Genomic DNA, 17300 nt, shown 5'->3' with positions numbered 1-17300 from the left:
TTACCTCGTACCCCTGCACCGACTCAGTACTGGTACTTCCTGTATATAGCCATGTTATTACCTCGTATCCCTGCACATCGACTCAGTACTGGTACTCCCTGTATATAGCCATGTTATTACCTCGTACCCCTGCACCGACTCAGTACTGGTACTTCCTGTATATAGCCATGTTATTACCTCGTATCCCTGCACATCGACTCAGTACTGGTACTCCCTGTATATAGCCATGTTATTACCTCGTACCCCTGCACCGACTCAGTACTGGTACTCCCTGTATATAGCCATGTTATTACCTCGTACCCCTGCACCGACTCAGTACTGGTACTTCCTGTATATAGCCATGTTATTACCTCGTACCCCTGCACCGACTCAGTACTGGTACTCCCTGTATATAGCCATGTTATTACCTCGTACCCCTGCACCGACTCAGTACTGGTACTCCCTGTATATAGCCATGTTATTACCTCGTATCCCTGCACATCGACTCAGTACTGGTACTCCCTGTATATAGCCATGTTATTACCTCGTACCCCTGCACCGACTCAGTACTGGTACTTCCTGTATATAGCCATGTTATTACCTCGTATCCCTGCACATCGACTCAGTACTGGTACTTCCTGTATATAGCCATGTTATTACCTCGTATCCCTGCACATCGACTCAGTACTGGTACTTCCTGTATATAGCCATGTTATTACCTCGTACCCCTGCACCGACTCAGTACTGGTACTTCCTGTATATAGCCATGTTATTACCTCGTACCCCTGCACCGACTCAGTACTGGTACTTCCTGTATATAGCCATGTTATTACCTCGTACCCCTGCACCGACTCAGTACTGGTACTTCCTGTATATAGCCATGTTATTACCTCGTACCCCTGCACCGACTCAGTACTGGTACTTCCTGTATATAGCCATGTTATTACCTCGTACCCCTGCACCGACTCAGTACTGGTACTTCCTGTATATAGCCATGTTATTACCTCGTACCCCTGCACCGACTCAGTACTGGTACTTCCTGTATATAGCCATGTTATTTTTACTTGTTATTGTTATTCATTATGAATTTATTCTTCATGTTACTATTTCTATTTTTTATCTTTAACTGCATTGTTGGAAAAGGACCCATAAGTAGGTATTTCACTGTTAGTCTACACCTGTATTTACGAAGCATGTGACAAATAACATTTGATTCTATTTTTTATTTGATTTGTAGACCCACTTCTCCTCTTACCTCATGTTAAAATAAAAGTCCTGCCAATGTACCATACCTGCAAAAAAAGCAAGAGAAACTGTATGGGTCTTCAAAATTCTGTTTAATTATATGTTCCATTAGATGTTTTTTTGTCTCAAGTTCCCATAAGGAGCAAGCCTAAAGACAATCAACAGAGTAAATTGAAATGTAATTGTAACTTCTCGCATCCAGGGGAACTATTACGTTTCTTTGCAATCTAATTCCAAGAAATGCTATATAAATGTGTAATTCCTAGCGTTGCTAAAAGCAGCTACCAACAAGCCATTTCAGCCCATCAATCAAATTAGAGTAGCTAGCTTGTCTAATGATCTTATCTGGCATGCTGGCTGACAAGGTTTGTAGACTTCAGAAAAGCAAGCAATAGCTAAATACACTGAAAACTCACATTCCACCAGTCAGGAGGATACAGGCAGCTCAAGAGGTATGCTTAGATATGCAGAATAGACAATGTATTTTTAAATACAATATTCTCCAACTTATCCCCCCTCTGGACTACCCCCTACTTTGTGCCCCTCAGATTTTTGGGGTGCGTGAAACCCCTGCCTGGGCCTTCATCAACAACCCACTACAGAATCACTGACAGAGGGGGAGACATTCTGACAGAGAGGATGACATTCTGACAGAGAGGATGACATTCTGACAGAGAGGATGACATTCTGACAGAGAGGATGACATTCTGACAGAGAGGGAGACATTCTGACAGAGAGGATGACATTCTGACAGAGAGGATGACATTCTGACAGAGAGGATGACATTCTGACAGAGAGGATGACATTCTGACAGAGAGGATGACATTCTGACAGAGAGGATGACATTCTGACAGAGAGGGAGACATTCTGACAGAGAGGATGACATTCTGACAGAGAGGGAGACATTCTGACAGAGAGGGAGACATTCTGACAGAGAGGATGACATTCTGACAGAGAGGATGACATTCTGACAGAGAGGATGACATTCTGACAGAGAGAAAATAAAATAATGGGTATGTGTCACTTTCATACACTTTTTCACAAGAATATGTACTTGCACACAAAAACACACACTGACCTCCCTGCTCAGGTTAGAAAATAAGCATAATCTGTCTAAACGGTACATCTCTACACTCCAGTCCTCTTTTACAGTCTCTCTCTCATTGTCCTCTTTCCAACACTCAGTCTACAGGAAAACCCAGTGAGAAGAGTGGGGGGTGGGAAGAGAAAGACGAGAGGTGGAGAGGATATGGAGAGACAATGAGGAGAAGGAAAGAGAATATGAAAGATTGTCAGAACAGACGTGAGGACAGGATAGAGATAAAACAAAGTGAATGAGACCAGAAGACTCACCCTGTTTATCAGAAGTTTATAAATAAGACACTATCCAGAACAGTCTGGCACTCCCCCTTGTGGAGGTGGAGATAATGACACCCTAAACCACAGACAGACAACACAAGTCAGACAGACAACACAAGTCACACAGAGAACACAAGTTAGACAGAGAGTGAGATAGAGGAACAGAACACAAGCCTTGGGTTGTGCCGTGGCGGAGATCTTTGTGAGCTATACTCGGCCTTGTCTCAGGATGGTAAGTTGGTGGTTGAAGATATCCCTCTACTGGTGTGGGGGCTGTGCTTTGGCAAAGTGGGTGGGGTTATATCTTTCCTGTTTGGCCCTGTCCGGGGGTATCATCGGATGGGGCCACAGTGTCTCCTGACCCCTCCTGTCTCAGCCTCCAGTATTTATGCTGCAGTAGTTTATGTGTCGGGGGGCTAGGGTCAGTTTGTTATATCTGGAGTACTTCTCCTTTCCTATCCGGTGTCCTGTGTGAATTTAAGTATGCTCTCTCTAATTCTCTCTTTCTCTCTCTCGGAGGACCTGAGCCCTAGGACCATGCCTCAGGACTACCTGGCATGATGACTCCTTGCTGTCCCCAGTCCACCTGGCCGTGCTGCTGCTCCAGTTTCAACTGTTCTGCCAGTGATTATTATTATTTGACCATGCTGGTCATTTATGAACATTTGAACATCTTGACCATGTTCTGTTATAATCTCCACCCGGCACAGCCAGAAGAGGACTGACCCCACATAACCTGGTTCCTCTAGGTTTCGTCTTAGGTTTTGGCCTTTCTAGGGAGTTTTTCCTAGCCACCGTTCTTCTACACCTGCATTGCTTGCTGTTTGGGGTTTTAGGCTGGGTTTCTGTACAGCACATTGAGATATCAGCTGATGTACAAAGGGCTATATAAATACATTTGATTTGATTTGATTTTGAACAGATATAGAAAACATTGAGGAATGGAGAAACTGTTGGCTGTAAGGAATGATGAGTGGGATATTCATATAAACATACATCTCACTCTCTTCTCAGTCCCAGGCTCTGTGTCAGAATACACTACCTGCCCATGCAGAAGAAAGAGGAGGATTTGTCATGATAGGACGACCGCCGATCCAAACATTACTCCCTCACCTACAAGCACACAAAGGATACACACATTAAACTTACTACAGACACAAACCAGATATACATACATTCTCTCAAAAACATCTTACTGCTATTTTCCTATAGACTTCATGTAAGGGAAAATCAAATGCTTTGAGGCTACCCAAAGTGATGACCTAGCTACAGTTAAAGTAACATTAGTAACACTATGTATGTAGCGGTATGAATGATTAAATATTAAAGCATTAGACCTCTCACTAAAGGCTTAAGCACCTTTGGCAGCAATTGCAGCCTTGAGTCTAATTGGGTATGACGCTACAAGCTTGGCACACCTGTATTTGGGGAGTTTCTCCCATTCTTCTCTGCAGATCCTCTCAAGCTCTGTCAGGTTGGGTGGGGAGCATCTCTACAGAGCTGTTCGATTGGGTTCAAGTCCGGGCTCTGGCTGGGCCACTCAAGGACAATCAGAGACTCGTCCCAAAACCACTCCTGCGTTGTCTTGGCTATGTGCTCAGGGTCGTTGTCCTGTTGGAAGGTGAAACTTCACCCCAGTCAGAGCTCTGGAGCAGGTTTTCATCAAGCATCTCTCTGTACTTTGCTCCGTTCATCTTTCCCTTGATCCTGACTAGTCTCCCAGTCCCTGCTGCTGAAAAACATCCCCACAGCAGATGCTGCCACCACCATCCTTCACCGTACGGACGGGGACAGGTTTCCTCCAGATGTGATGCTTGGCATTCAGGCCAAAGAGTTCAATCTTGGTTTTATCAGACCAGATAATCTTGTTTATCATGGTCTGAGAGTCCTTTAGGTGCCTTTTGGCAAACTCCAAGTGGGCTGTCATGTGCCTTTTATCTGGCCACTCTACCACAAAGGCCTGATTGGTAGAGTACTTCTGGAAGGTTCCCCCATCTCCAGAGGAATCTGGAGCTCTATCAGAGTGACCATGGGGTTCTTGGTTACCTCCCTGACCAAGGCCCTTCTCCCGATTGCTCAGTTTGTAGGGCGGCCAGCTCTGTGAAGAGTCTTGGTTGTTCCAAACTGTTTCCATTTAAGAATGACGGAGGCCACTGTGTTCTGAGGACCTTCAATGCTGCAGACATTTTTTGGAACCCTTCCCCAGATCTGTGCCTCGACACAATCCTGTCTTGGAGCTCTACGGACAATTCCTACGACCCTGTGGCTTGGATTTTGCTCTGAGATGCACTGTCAACTGTGGGGCCTTATGGAGACAGGTGTGTGCCTTTCATGTCCAATCAATTGAATTTACCACAGGTGGAAACAGGATGCACCTGAGCTCAATTTAGAGTCTGATAGCAAAGGGTCTGAATACTTATGTAGAGAGAGAGAGAACAAAGTGTGAGAATGTTGTGAAAACATTAATGAACCTCAGTACTATCTGCCAAATGTGAATAGTAAGACCACACAAGAATTTCATGAGAGTATATGAGTATGGTGTGACTGTGGTATTTCAGGAGGGTGAAGGCCAGTGGTGTAGTGCTATTTTTTTAAGGTGAGGTAGTGCAAAACCCTTTTTAATTACATAATTTCCTCAATCAAAGTTTGTACCGACAGTTGTTGAATAGCTTATTATTATAGAATGTGCATAAAATGCATCCTCTAATTGCAATGTCTACCTATGCCCAGACATATTGTCTCAAGAAAATGTCATATTTTTAATACCCTCAACCACCAAGTTAGGCATAGGCTACCTAATGTCGCAACCTGGTCTCAGAGTAATTTGTATTATTCTCTATGTAACTCCGAGACACTCCATTTAGTATGATATGTTACGAATTACAATTTGCATTATATGTTACGAATTTGCTAAACATACAATATGTTATGAATTTGCGAAACATATGATATCTTACAAATTGTGGCTAGGTGGATAACGTTAGCTAGCTGACTAACGTTATCAAGGCTAGGGGTAAGGGGTTAGGGTTAAGATTAAGAGTTAGGTTAAAGGGTTAAGGTCAGGGTTAGAGGAAAGTTTAGCTAATAGGGTTAAGGATAGGGTATAATAGAATGTGTGTATAGATGGCAGGGTCAGTCCATACCAGGTTCTCAAGTGGTCCTCCCGGCTCAGGGTCAGTAGAGACCAGGGCTGCAGTCCAAACACGTTATTTTTATCCCCTCAGCCATTGCGCTATCCACTTTCCCTCTGGGGTTTCCACGCCGAAATGGAAAGCTTTGATTGGTTGAGATCATTCAGGGGTCAATAGAGCTCCACAGTGGAGGTGTCATAATACCCATAAATCCTACCAGTCAAACCATCAATCAATCAAACAAATGTATTTATAAAGCCCTTTTTACATCAGCAGATGTCACAGAGTGTTATACAGAAAAACAGGGAAATTGTTCCAATTGTTTTTCCACCATTCATTTTTCCCATTGGGGAATTTTAGAAACTCTTGAAACGAATGCTTACCCTGGCGTTGTGATAACCATGTAAATCTCTCTCGGACAAGGTGACTTTTAGCAACATATTTACTGTCAGATTCAAAAGTGCTAATTAGCAGCAAAGTAAACATCATGCAAGACTACAAATCCCTGCAAGCTCCTGCACATCATCTTTAGCTGACACCTTTGCTAAACAGGTATTTTGTCAATTGTCAATTTAAAGAAATGTAGCCAACTTATTCATTACTAAATTTAGCTAACATTAGATAGTTAATCAAGAGATTCTTACCTTTGCCTCGATTCAGCAGTCTCGTCCAGATCATCATGGCCCTGGAGTGACGTGAAGCTTGAGACGGGCATTTGTAGTTCTGTATGATAGCCACATTAGCAGCTAATTCGCATTTAATTTTGGGGGGATTTAAATGTCACCTTGTCCTAAAGAGATTTACAGTTATCAAAACGTCACACCAGGGTAAGTCTACATGCAACACAGCCCTTATTTTAAGTGTTTCAAAAATGTATGGTGGAAAAACTATTGGAACCATTTCCTTGTTTGACCGCTAGGATTTATAGGTATTATGACTCATACTGTGGTACGCTATAGTAGTAGATAAGAAGATATACAGTACAGAATTCTTAGACAAGACTTTATATAAGTCAGGCCTGTTGGCAGTGCTGGCGTTCCACCAGATGAATTCACAGTACTTGTTGTCTCTGCTGAGCAACAGACGACCAGGGACTCTGTTCACTGTAGGAACAGATATTTTAGAAATTATCACCACCATTAACACATATCAACACGCTCACTAACATTCAATGACACAAAATAACACTAACATTCATTAACAATACAGGGTAGCCTAGTGGTTAGAGCGTTGGACTAGTAACCGAAAGGTTGCAAGTTCAAACCCCCTAGCTGACAAGGTACAAATCTGTCGTTCTGCCCCTGAACAGGCAGTTAACCCACTGTTCCTAGGCCGTCATTGAAAATAAGAATTTGTTCTTAACTGACTTGCCTAGTAAAATAAAGGTAAAATAACAAATAAAATAAAACAAAACCAATCATACACATAATACGATCATACAATCAATCAACAGTAACTAAACAACAACAACAAAAACACTTGTGTCTTGTTAACTTGACAGTAAGCTGGACACGATGCCAACAGCCTCCCTGACTGCTAGCTCCAGTCTCTCTCTCTCTCTCTCTCTCCACGTAAGACAGGGCAGGGCTCTCCCGCTGAACCCAGGTGTGGATCCTGATTGGCTGTGCAGGGTGTGTGGGTGGAGCCAGCTCTCTGAGCTTTCTGTTGTGTCTCTAGGGTGGAGGTTGTTGAGGTGAAGGTGTGTCTGACTTCTAGATTCATCTGTATCCTCTGAACTTGTGAGTTTGTGGCCCAGTGATTTTAGGGTGATGTCCATGTTGATCAGTGGGTGTGGTGACCACTGTGACTGACTGCTGAACCTCATCAAAGATACATTTCTCTAGAGCACCAGGGAGCCATATGCCCACCACCACCACCATCATCCACACCCATGGCCTGCTGAGGGAGAGGGGTGAAGCCATTATCATAGCCCCTCCACAGGAGTCACATCTGGGGGAGAGATGAAAGAGATGGGATCTATAGGAGTGACGTCAGTATGACATCAGCCACAGGAGGTTGGTGGCACCTTAATTGGGGAGGCGGGCTTGTGGTAATGGTTGGAGTGGAATAGGTGGCATGGTATCAAATACATCAAACACATGGTTTCCTCATGGTTTCCACGTGGTTTCCACATGGTTTCCACATGGTTTCCACGTGGTTTCCTCATGGTTTCCACATGGTTTCCTCATGGTTTCCACGTGGTTTCCACATGGTTTCCACATGGTTTCCACGTGGTTTCCTCATGGTTTCCACATGGTTTCCTCATGGTTTCCACGTGGTTTCCACATGGTTTCCACATGGTTTCCTCATGGTTTCCACATGGTTTCCTCGTGGTTTCCACATGGTTTCCACATGGTTTCCACATGGTTTCCTCATGGTTTCCACATGGTTTCCTCATGGTTTCCACGTGGTTTCCGTGTTTGATGCCATTCCATTTGCTCCGTTCTGGCCATTATTGTGAGCCGTTCTCCCCTCTGCAGCCTCCCTTGACATCATCTGTAGATATATGACAGGCTCCAAGAGAATCCTAAATGAATTGGGGGAAAGATAAGGAGCATTGACAGGGTCTGAGTGGTTCTCTCCTCTCCCGTTAAGAGTTGCCTGATGATAATGGAGTCATTCAGTGATTTTGGAGAGAAATCCATATCTCTGGCCAACTACTGCATTTTCACAGTCCACTTGGTAACTAATGGTCACTAATGCACATAGTTGCCTCAACCTCGCGCCGATGCCGTCAACCCCCCCCCCCCGACTCCCTTCACTCTTCTTCTAGTTCTTCTAGTTCTCTTCTTCTAGTTCTTCAAAGGTCACAACCATTCCTTTACACTAGTCTGTCCCTCTTCCTTTGACACCCAGGTATTTAATCCACTTGAATTGTCATGGCACCCCAGGGGTCTTCTGGAGAAATGGATGTCACATGTCTTTGATACATTCCCAGGAGACAGAGAACAATGGCGCTGACGACCTCCTCATCGAAAAATGCCACCTCTTCTCTGCTTTTCCTAAGATTGGCTTTTTATTCCTTTCACACATCTCTCTCTCTCTCTCTCTCTCTTAAACACAATAAAAGCTAGAGTCCAAGTAAAAGTGCAAATTGTTTAATCTCTGTGGATTTGTCCACATTTTAGCTATGTACAGTGAAATAGACCCTAGTAAAATCTCTCTCTCCAACCTTATCACTACATTGCAAGTTTTAAACATCTCATCATCCTCCAACCACTATGTTTAATTGAATACATTCAGTACAACCCAGGCAAACAGAACAACAATTTAAGATTTTTTTAAAGTACATTTCTGGAGGATAAAAGCAGAAAAACTAATAAAAGATACGATGTAAAAATGGCAGACTAAAAAGTATCTTAATTTGCTATATGTTCACTGCGTGAAAGCGTGGTAGAGTGGATTCCATTCACAAAGGGCTGAGAATTTAAGTCGGGGTTGTTGTGACCGTGGGCCCTGGGGGGCCTCATCTTTCTGTGTGCGGTTGTGCACTTCACAGGTCTAACCCAACCTCAGGCACCAAGAGAGATTGTCTTGTGAGCCGAGACACAATTTGTCTACTAGAGAACTACATTATAAAACATTCATACATCACACTTGCAAGTGCATACGAAACTATACACGTCAGTTATGCCATACGTACACTAACCAGGAGGGTCCCCAAAAATTATTGCCAGCTTGCAGAATTGACATGCAATTTATCCATTATGAAAGAAATATAAAACACAGTCTGTGCGTGTTCCTTTTTGTCCACATATTTGGGACAGTGTGTACAGTATGTGTGTCATCATTCAAATTCATCAACTGTAGCAAGCTTCTGAAAAGGCACTTAGATGGGAGATGAGAACTATACATGGGATAGTGTCTACACAGGACATCTCCATATCCTTACACTGGCCCCCCATATGCTCACCCTTACATGACGCATTCACACATATGCTGTCACACAAAGACATTAACTCTTTCACGTGCTAAAACCAATCATTCACTTGACAGTAAATTAAATATTATAAACCGGGTGGTTTTGAGCCCTGATTGCTGATTGGCTGGAAGCCATGGTATATCAGACTGTATACCATGGTATGACAAAACATTTATTTCTACTGCTGTAATTACGTTGGTAACCAGTTTATAATAGCAATAATGAACCTCTGGGGTTTGTGGTATATGGCCAATATACCTCGGCTAAGGGCTGTATCCAGGCACTTCGTGTTGCGTCCTGCAGAAGAACAGCCCTTAGCCGTGGTATATTAGAACTCCAGAGGTGCCTCATTGCTTAAATTAGATCATGAGGGGGAGATTTTCTGTGCAAATTTCACCTCTTTCAGACTATATCTGGATAAGTGCACATCCAACACACAAATACACTACACACACACACACAAATACACACATTTTCTCTAGGAGTTTCCACACTCAATAACATAAAAGCATTGAATATTAGATTCCTTTAGTTAGTTCAAATGCAATTCCAAGGCACCAGACCAACACAGAGAGAGAGAGAGGGAGCCTTGCAGTGCTCCTGTGCTTGAGTCATCATTTAGGGAAGGGGTGTTGGATCAAGTCAGGGGTCGAGTGTAAGCAGGGGCACGTCGTCCTCTGGGGTTGTGTCCTCGGAGAGGGGGATAAGTAGCACCTCGTCCTCCAAAGAGGAGGAAGAGAAAGAGGGGGATGTGGAGAGGGGCAGTGAGTTGGTGGGGGAGGAGGAGGAAGGGGAGGAGCGGAAGCGAGAGATAGTGCGCCCCAAAGAGTGGAAGAGAGAGGCTAGGGAGGGGCTGCTGGGGGTGGGGGGGACAACCACTGGAGGGCTCTGGGGGGTAGCTGGAGTAGAGACAATGGGTGGAGGGAGTAGAGTGGGTGGAGGAAGGAAGTGGGGGGGTGGTGGTGGCTGGTACTGCACTGTCTGTGGGAGCAAGCCTAGTTTCTGTGGCAATGGCAGATTGACGGCTTCCACAGCCAATGAGGTGGTGGCGGGAGTTGATTGACTGGGATCCACACCAGTGGAGGGGGCCTCTGTCAGCTGGGGGGCAGAGCTGGATGGCTGGGAGGGCCTGGAGGCGGATCTGGGGATTAGGCCCCATCTCCGCATGCGACGGACAGCCCGGCGGATGAATCGGGGACGGCGTCGGCGTCGTGGAGAGTTAGAAGTATCCTGTCTGAGAAGCTGGAGAAAACCTCTCAGAGAAAGAGAGGAAGACTGATAGAGCGAGAGAGGAGAGAGAGAGAAAAAGATAAGTAGAGAAGAAAGAGCACAAGAAAAAAAGATAACCACCTTGAGATTTCAGTTGTATTTAAAGAGTGCTATACTAATAAAATGACTTACCATCATGAAATGATAATGACTTTATTATTTGAATTAGATCACTCTTTGAGGGGACCATTAAACAAAGCTACAACACTGAACACAGAGAGCATATTGTTTTAGCTAACACTCTTTCCCTCCTTCAGCTGTCTGCAGCAGTTATCAGACTATGGTGTAGTGAGGGGCTCCATTGTGTTGTCTGGTGTAACTCAATCTATCAGATCACGCTCCTGCTATTGCTGTCACACAGCTCTAGGATCAGGTCCCCCCTGGACGTATAATACTATTAATTTTGATCTAGAAGGCTAGACTGATCCTAGATCAGTACTCCTACAGGCCCCAGTGTAACTCAAATCTATGAGATTACACCCTCCTGCTGCTGCCATACTACAGCCTGATTCAGCCTGAGTATAATGGAGTCATTCAGGAGGGTCTGACTGAACTTTCTGAGTGCTTCTGGTAAGTAGGAGATACAAGGCGAGTCTATTGAAGAGCCAGATGAGTTCCAATCTACTGTAGGTTAACGGGATGCACTAGTATAGTAAAGCAACCAATGGAGTGAAGTAATTTCATTTCTAAATCCAATACAAATCCAATTTGAATATGTGAATAGGCTATTCATATTATGAAGGAGCATTGATAGGATCTGAGTGGGTCTCTCCTCTCCCGTTAAGAGTAGGATGAGGTTGCCCCTGATCTAAGAACAGTATTTATGTAGTAGTGCATGCTGCCGCCATACTACAGCCTGATAATAATGGAGTGATTCAGTAAAGCTGGTAGGTAGTAGGATAAACAAGGCTAGTGGTGAACAGTCAGAGGACACAGGGATGTACTGAGGACCTTTCAAATCGACTGTAAGTGGAGGATTCCCTTGTAAAGGAAGGACACCCAAGAATGGAAATAACTCAAGTTGTCAGTTGTTTGAGGACTTCCATTCATTGTGCTCTAATCACAGAGGGACACAGTTGCCTTTAGTTTCTGATCCAATGTCAGTTTAGCATTTTCCCCATTAATGGTTAGGATGAGGATTGGGAGAGGGTTAGCTGATTCTAGACCTGTGCACTCACCTCATTGGGGTTCTCTGTGGGGAAGTCCTCCACTGGAGGGATGATGCCCTGGGCGATCAATTGACCATAGGAGGGAGGGGCCTGCTGCTGGATTAGCTCCGCCTCCTGGCGGCTGATTGGCGCAAACATACTGCAGGAGAGAAACAAGGTAAAAACATCAACACATACATGGGGGTCAGGTCAAACACAATAAACGTTGGTTTGGACAGAGATATTTCTTTGTATTCTGGACACAGATCAAGATCATTTGTGGCGATGTTTTTGTGTATTTTGGTGAAGCATCAACAGGCGTAAAGCTGAGGTGTGAGGTGAATAAGGGGTACCTGTATTCTCGGGTCCGCAGTGAGTAGAGCTTGCAGGTGCAGCCCATAGCGATGACCAGCAGCAGCCCACAGACCAGGCTGCCCACGGTTGCCGCGGTGATGACCTTTCGAGGCAGGGTCATGGTGCAGTTCATCTCGTCTGTCCCGTCCTTACAGTCCACCTGGCCGTCACAACTCCAGCTCTCAAACACACACCTGGGGAAGAGACACACACCGTCAGGATGGTGATTTCTCACAAACACCCCAAAACACACATCAAACTAAATATCATACAGTAATGGGTGCACACACACATATCAAACTAAATATCATACAGTAATGGGTGCACACACACATATCAAACTAAATATCATACAGTAATGGGTGCACACACACATATCAAACTAAATATCATACAGTAATGGGTGCACACACAGCCCTATTCCCTACCTGTTGCTGTCGCAGTGGAAGGTCCCAGGTTGACATATGGTACAGTCTTTTTCGTCGCTCCCGTCAGCACAGTACAGCTGGTAGTTACACCTCTCCTTGGCAGGGAAGCACACCGGACGCCCGATGAAGTTATGACCCGCCAGCACCGCCCGCTGCCCCACCCCTCCGCAAGCAAACTGGTCCCTGGGACACCCCCTGCATCCCGCCTCATCATGCCCCGTCTCAGGACAGTCCCAGCGCCCGTCACACTTCTGTTCCTGGGTGTAGCAGCCCCCCGCGGCACCCCCACATTTACCCTCCCAGGGGGGGCAGTAGCCCCCGACACGGTAGGTGGCGTTGAAGCCCAGCCCCTCCGAGCCGGGAAGCGTGTGATAGGTCAGGGAGAGAAGGCCGGTCCGGGACTCAACCTGGATGGCCTTGTAGCTGGACTCGCTGGTGATCTGTCAGAGAGGGAAAAGGACAGGGTGATTAGATTGAGTAAATTAACTTGGGTAACAGAACTGGACAGTATCGTGACAGATGACAAATTCCAGAGGTAGAAGTCAGTTTTAACCACAGATCTAGGATCAGACAACCCTACTCCCAATCCTAGGGGAATACAAAAAGATATGACCCTGTATCAGTCTGTTAGGGGAAACTTCTATTAAACACATACCCAGATCGACTAACACTTACAGTTTTGATGAGTTCCCCGGTGCCCTGCTGTCTGTTGGTGATAGTGACCGTGTCTCCAGGCCCCAGTTCCAGCAGCTGCAGGTCCAGCTTCAGAGGCCTGGAGTCCTGGGGGTCCAGGGTCCACACACAGAACAGAGGGGGGCCCTTGATGGAAGGAGGGGCGAACGTTCCATAGAAGGTTTGGAGGAGGCCGCCACACGGCCACTCGATGGGGGCCTGGGTCACACCGGGACTGGGGTGGGCTCTGTGAGGCTGGGGGCTGGGGAGTTGACGAGGCAGGAACTCCCAGTAGTCCTCCATAGGATTATCTGGCTCCTTTACCTTGGTGTAGTCCCCATCCTCCTCTACTTCCTTCTCCTCTTTCTCCACCTCAACCGGTGCTGTTTCCCAATCCCTCCCCCCGCTCTTCTCTCTTCCTGTCTCCCCCTCCCTCTCTCTCTCTATGTAGGACTCTGGTGTGGTGGTGGTTACCACTACTTTGTTGTGCTCAGGATCCAGGATCTCGATCTCTCCATCACATTCCTGCTCGTCTGTTCCCAGCCCCATCCCTTCACCCAGACACTCTGTCTGGCCGTTACAGCGCCAGGACAGGGGCAGGCAGCGCCCGCCCAAACACTCAAAGTCCACCACCGGACATTCACCAGAGTCTAGAGAAAGAGAGAGAGTGAAAGAGCAGAGTGGGAGAGAGACCAAGAGAGATGAACAGGGGGAAATGGTGGGAGAGGGAGGAGAGTTTATATCCCTTTTAGCTATATTGTAATTCCTGGTCCTCAAATATGGTTAAAACTAGTTTACCATAGTAAACCATCCTTCCTCATGATTAACAAGTGACATAAAATCCTGCCACCATACCTCTGACGTAGCCCAGGCAGAACGCAGAGACGGGGAATAAGTGTGGCAGGAAGTGGTGCGTCACTGTAATGTTCCCCCCCATCAACTCCATGGGCTTTGGCAGGTCGGAACCACAAAAGGTAATGGGCTTGCCAGTTGATGATGTCACCGAGACCCATTCCTTCTTACAGCGTGTAGAAAACTGGGAGAAACTAAAAGAACGACGGGTGAAAAGAGATATAAACAAGCAGTGAGCAAACGATCAAAAACCAAATGATTTGGCTATGAAGCCATGTTCTTCTCATGATGTGACCTTTCTGAGGCCCAGTCACAGCCTCTACTCCCTGCCCCTTGAGGAACTGTCAATCTGAAAGTATTGGATAAGTATCATTAAACAACATATTAGTCGTGTCATCTTGTCCACTGAGAGTCTTGATGGAAATTCCATCCTATTTCTAACACCTACCCAATCCCTTCAGATCTAACCAAGTGCCAAGAGGGTTAAAGACTGGAGGTAGTTTAGGGACAAAAGTTGCACTCTGCCCCACCGAATAAGCCCCTTGGAGGATAAGACAGTGAGTGGGCAGACATTACCTGAGGATAACGGGCTCTCCTACGTGTGCCTTGATAATCCAACTACAGTTGAACGGCCGTGGGCGGTAGGACCAGCTGTGGTGGACGGAGCTTCTGATCTCTCCCCTCGGGGCTTCCAGGACTTGGGGAGATTGTCCACAATGAGCTGGAAGAGAGAAGGACAGTGCAATACTTTAGACTCCTGGGTTGTGTTCATTAGGGAGAAAACAGGAGTCAAATAGGCAGGTGTTACCTAAACTTGTCCAATAAAAATTCTGATTTTAGCTTTCTGTTTCAAAACTTCTTGCTGCGGTGTGCCCTACTAAATATGACCCTGATAAATGCAATGGCTTGGTGCTGAAACTGTTGAGACACCATGCACTATACCACAACATGCCCTCCAAACCAAAACCACATCAGGCACAGCTAAAAAATAATGGACCTGTAGTGCACTTCCAACAGTGTTTGCACTTATTCAAAGGGAATATTAGCAGGACCTTCTCTTCATAACCTTGAGTTAGCCAACTCATAATATTGGTATATGCCCTGTCTAGAGGAATCCCAGTAGTATCAACAAGACAAAAAGCATTTCAATATTATTTGAGCGTCACAAAAATGTGACAGAACGGGTGGTGCCACAACTGATTCTTACAATTACTGTTTAGACTGCCACACCTACTTTGTTGATCAGACATACCTGTGAAGTAGTATGAGACGGGTGAGAGACAGACAGGTCCCTTTGATAAAATGAATAGAGGCATTTGTAAGAGTTGGGGGGGGGGGGGGGGTAGTTATCTTACCAGTACTGGAGGCCAGCTCCAGGCTGCTGTAGGCTGTGAATCAACAGGAAAAACTGAGTTATGCAGGTCTGAACAGGGCCTTACTAAAGATCTGACTGGTATTTGTATGTGGTGCAGTTGACAGTTGAAACTAGCTACACTACACACTTTAATAGTTGTATGCCCTAAAGTACCATGACGTCTTGACATCTTCAGACAGACACACACACACACACACACACACACACACACACACACACACATAATACAACTCACCAGTTACAAACAAAACGTTGAGGACACAAAGGTTGAAAGAGGCAGTCATTCTGATGATAGTGCTCCTCTGAAATACAGGTGCTCATGAAAGAGAAAGAAAAGTTGAAAAGAAAGACAAGTAGAATAGAAAAACATCTAGGTCAGATCCCTCAGTCCTCCTTGCAGAATGACCCCATCGTCGCTGACTTGTCTTTCAGGAAGACAATCTAAGAAAATAAAAAGATAAAACCTATTCAACATAAACGGTTATTTTAACTAGCGTGGTCCCAGATCTGTTTGTGATGTCAACTCCTATGGCCTATTGTCACCCCCCCCCCCCCCCCCCCCTCCTCCTCCTCCTCCTCCTCCTCCTCCTCCTCCTCACACACACACACACACACACACACACACACAAAAAGACCATAAGAGTGATCTGGGACCAGGCTACATTGTCACAGGAGCTGGAGGGAATTACTTTCAAACAACATACAGAATGTACTCGCCTTTAGATATGACAGCAAGGCATTTAAAGTAGTTCGGTTTAGCTAGCTAAGCACTGTTGAGGTTATGCCGATCTATTTGTATTGAGAACACATACACAGCAATGTCCTGCCTCGCTAGCTAATGACGTTATGTTGTAGCGATGACTTACCAGCAAGCCAATCCTTATCCTAACCACAAAAATCATTATCCTAACCACAAAAATTATTATCCTAACCACAAAAATGCGTTTCTATGCCATTTTAACTAATAATTCACACCAGACTTATCTAGGCCTCCTGGATCCTCGCCCCGCAAACTTCCTTGAAGAGGAAGGAAGGGTAAAGAAGCAGCTGCTTCGCTCTCTCGTCCTGTCTGTGTTATGCGGCTAGCATGCTAATGCTAACTTAACTAACTAACTTCTTCCTTGTAACGTTTCCTGAACGTGCCACGCGATAAAAAGCATTCAAATATACCTACAAACACCCTGGTGAACATATACATTACAAACAGCGATACATGATGCATATAAATGCCTGTAACAACTAAATTAGCAACCTTACCCTTTCTGTCGTCTTTCTTGTTGACAGGCAGAGTTCTGTGCAACTTCCGTATTGTTTTAGTTGAGTGACATGAGAGGATGTAGCGCTACTGCCAGCAGATGGCGCTATTATTTCTTACGGCGTTTATCACTAGCGGCTGTCCAGGCGAGAGCGGGGGCGGTGCGAGGGGCTTGGGCTGTCACAGCAGCGCCTCAAACTCCAAACAAACAAATCATTGTCACGGGTATTTTTCTCTGATTTATATTTAACCATCATTGTTTGTTAGTTGGTTCCTCTATTCACAATGTCTTTGCTATGGAGTTTAATGGT

General features: G+C 45.4%; 1 protein-coding gene across 2 annotated transcripts; it reads right to left on the bottom strand.

The window, feature by feature from the left end:
• Positions 1-8796: 8796 nt before the first annotated feature.
• On the bottom strand, positions 8797-17091 carry lrp10 (low density lipoprotein receptor-related protein 10). 2 transcript variants are annotated; one of them, XM_031791932.1, is made up of 10 exons: positions 16992-17091; positions 15970-16175; positions 15715-15747; positions 14936-15080; positions 14363-14553; positions 13511-14157; positions 12836-13275; positions 12407-12601; positions 12084-12213; positions 8797-10911 (listed from the first exon to the last, which is right to left on the bottom strand). In XM_031791932.1, the coding sequence occupies exons 2-10, from the start codon at positions 16016-16018 to the stop codon at positions 10279-10281; spliced, it is 2463 nt and encodes an 820-aa protein (XP_031647792.1). In that variant the 5' UTR covers positions 16019-16175; positions 16992-17091; the 3' UTR covers positions 8797-10278. The 2 variants fall into 2 exon arrangements, with proteins under 2 accessions (XP_031647792.1, XP_031647794.1); XM_031791934.1 differs by having other exon boundaries at positions 15970-16036; positions 16992-17049.
• Between the last annotated feature and the right edge of the window lie 209 nt (positions 17092-17300).

The sequence above is a fragment of the Oncorhynchus kisutch genome, linkage group LG16 (genome assembly GCF_002021735.2).
Source record: "Oncorhynchus kisutch isolate 150728-3 linkage group LG16, Okis_V2, whole genome shotgun sequence".
NCBI lineage: Eukaryota > Metazoa > Chordata > Actinopteri > Salmoniformes > Salmonidae > Oncorhynchus > Oncorhynchus kisutch.
This window is presented reverse-complemented; position numbering and strand designations above follow the sequence as displayed.